Source organism: Bison bison, unplaced genomic scaffold, assembly GCF_000754665.1.
Source record: "Bison bison bison isolate TAMUID 2011002044 unplaced genomic scaffold, Bison_UMD1.0 scf7180017864299, whole genome shotgun sequence".
NCBI lineage: Eukaryota > Metazoa > Chordata > Mammalia > Artiodactyla > Bovidae > Bison > Bison bison.
Window position 1 is genome coordinate 468,977 of NW_011494871.1, and position 2,629 is coordinate 471,605.

A 2,629-nucleotide genomic window follows, 5' to 3' on the forward strand; every position below is an offset into this window, starting at 1 on the left:
GCGTAGTAGGGCGGGAACCCGATGGTGACGGCGGGCGGGGCGGAATTGGGGGGCAGGAGGAGGGGGCTCCCCCCCACCGGCTTTACGGATCCCGCCCTGGAACCAGGGGTGTCCGGGCGGAAGGGGCTGGTCATCCCCTGTTTCAGCTTCTTCCAGCCCAGGTGGTAGATCTCCAGCACGTTGAGGAGCAGGGACACGCAGGCCACGGCCAGCATGAAGAGGATGAAGATGGTCTTCTCCGTGGGCCGTGAGATGAAGCAGTCCACCGTGTTGGGGCAGGGCCAGCGGTCGCAGCGGTATAGCGGCTTCAGCTGGAAGCCATACAGGAAGTACTGCCCGGCGATGAAGCCCACCTCGAACAGCGTCTTGAAGATGATGTTGAAGACGTAGGTGCGGAGCAGGGCGCCGGCGATGCGCACCTTGCCGCGGTCGTCGCGCACGGGGACCGGGTCCTGGTGCCCCTCTGGGCCGGCGGCCTTCGGCGGCTCCTCCTCACGCTCCTTCCGCTTCTCTTCCATGCGCACCAGGTGCAGCACGTGGCCCAGGTAGATGAGCGTGGGCGTGGACACGAAAATGATCTGCAGCACCCAGAATCGCACATGCGAGATGGGGAAGGCGCGGTCGTAGCACACGTTCTCGCAGCCGGGCTGCTGCGTGTTGCAGGTGAAGTCCGACTGCTCGTCCCCCCACACCTCTTCGGCCGCGGCCCCCAGCACCAGAATCCTGAAGATGAACAGCACCGTCAGCCAGACCTTGCCGATGACAGTGGAGTGCTCCTGGGCGTTCTCTAGGAGTCTCCCCAGGAAGCTCCAGTCGCCCATCGCTTCAGACTGCTAACCTGCAGGGGAACAGGCTCGTTACTAGGCCTAGGCCGGCCAGGCGAGCTGAGGGCACGGCCCCCGGGCAGCCCTGGGCCCCGATGTGCGTGGGATATGCTGTCATGGGGAGCTGTGCTCACCCTCCCCAGCGGGAACCCTCCAGGGAAGGTTGTGAGTGTCCATGCGGGTATGCAGGAGCAGGTGTGTATGTACATGCACAGGTGTGTGTACATGCCCAGCTGTGCATGTACATGTACACGTGTGTGTGCAGGCACAGGTGTGTGTATACATATACAGGTGTGTATGTACATGTGAAGCACAGGAGTGTGTGTGCATGTACAGCTGCGTGTATGCACACATACAGGTGTGTATGCACACGTGCAAGAGCAGGTCTGTATGTGCATGTACAGATGTGTGTACATGCACAGGTGTGTGCGCATGTACAGCTGTGTGTGTACATGTACAGGTGTGTATGTGCATGTACAGGTGTGTATATGCACATGTGCATGTACAGGTGTGTGTATGTGTGCAGCACAGGTGTGTTTGTATGTGCATGTCCAGGTGTGTGCACATGCACAGGTGTATGTTCATGCAAAGTGTACATGTACAGGTGTGCATGTGTGTGTATGTGTGCAGACACAGGTGTGTGTATACATGTACAGCTGTGTGTATGTACATGTGAAGTCACAGGTGTATGTATGTGCATATACATGTGTGTGCACACATGTATAGGTCTGTGTGTACATTATGGGTGTGTGTGTGTACATGTATAGGTGTATGTGTATGTGTGCAGGCACAGATGTGTTTGTATGTACATGTCCAGGTGTGTGTATGTATATGTATGGGTGCAAGTACAGGTGTGTGTGTGTGTGCACCGATGCAGGCACAGTTGTGAGCATGCCTGTGTCTCTCCCTGAGGAGGGTTTGGTAACTGTCCCCAGCACCTGTGGCCCTGAGCAGAGGTCATGCTGCACAGGTGCCAGCAGGAGGGAGGCAACTGCAGGCCACGAGGAGGACTGCCTGAGAGAAGCCCCAGCCCACTCCCGGCCTCCTCGCTCTGCACACAGCTGGGCCGATTCCTAACCTGACAGCTGGTGTCGTTCAGAAAGAAGGGCCTCGTGAGGTCTCGGGTGACTGCCGAAGGCCGGCGGGTGATAGGAGGGTCGATGGGTGGCGGGGAGGACAGAAAGGAACACGTCGTGAAAATGAAACAGAGCAGGACTGGTGTGCGTGCAGACGCAGGGAGGACGGGCCCTGGGCACGGGGCCCTAGCCTGTCCTTCCCGAAGGAAGGGGCCTGTGTCCTGCGCCTGTTGGGCTGGACTGCGGGCTGCAGTGCTGGGGCGGGGCAGCCGCATGGCCCCGTGTCCTGCGGAAGGAAGGACCGGTTGGAGGGAGACCAGCTGGAGAGGTCTCCCAGCCGGGAGGGTAGTGGGGGGTCCAACTACGGGGGGAGGGCCAGGGCTGAGCCTGGACGGAGGCAGGGCCCTGGGTGGGGGCCGCGCGTGCTCCAGGGAGCGTATGCTCTGAAATCTTGTTTTATCTGTTATCTGTATTACTATTTTCCCCTGAGTCTTCTGGGAAAAGTGACTTCTAGGAAATTCTAACCTTAGGGGTACAGAGTCAAACAGCAACCCCAGCTTCCCCAGTCCAGACCCCGTGGGGCAGCAGGTGCGGGGGGGGGGTGGCGCACCTGTGAGGGCCCCCCCAGAGGCCGGAGGCCAGAGAATGGCCCGAGGGGCTGGACCCGCGGAGTTGGGGACGCTGGCGGGCTTCGGGGGAGCCGGTGACTAAGGCGTCCACTCCGGGAGA

The 2,629-nt window shown here is 60.1% G+C and overlaps 1 protein-coding gene across 1 annotated transcript in view; it reads right to left on the bottom strand.

Annotated features, from left to right (window-relative positions):
* The window catches only part of GJA3 (gap junction protein, alpha 3, 46kDa), a 1,356-nt gene extending 535 nt beyond the window's left edge, over nucleotides 1–821 (bottom strand). The window contains exon 1 of the mRNA XM_010851240.1: nucleotides 1–821. Within this exon, the coding sequence (XP_010849542.1) occupies nucleotides 1–821 (821 nt within the window).
* Nucleotides 822–2,629: the final 1,808 nt, after the last annotated feature.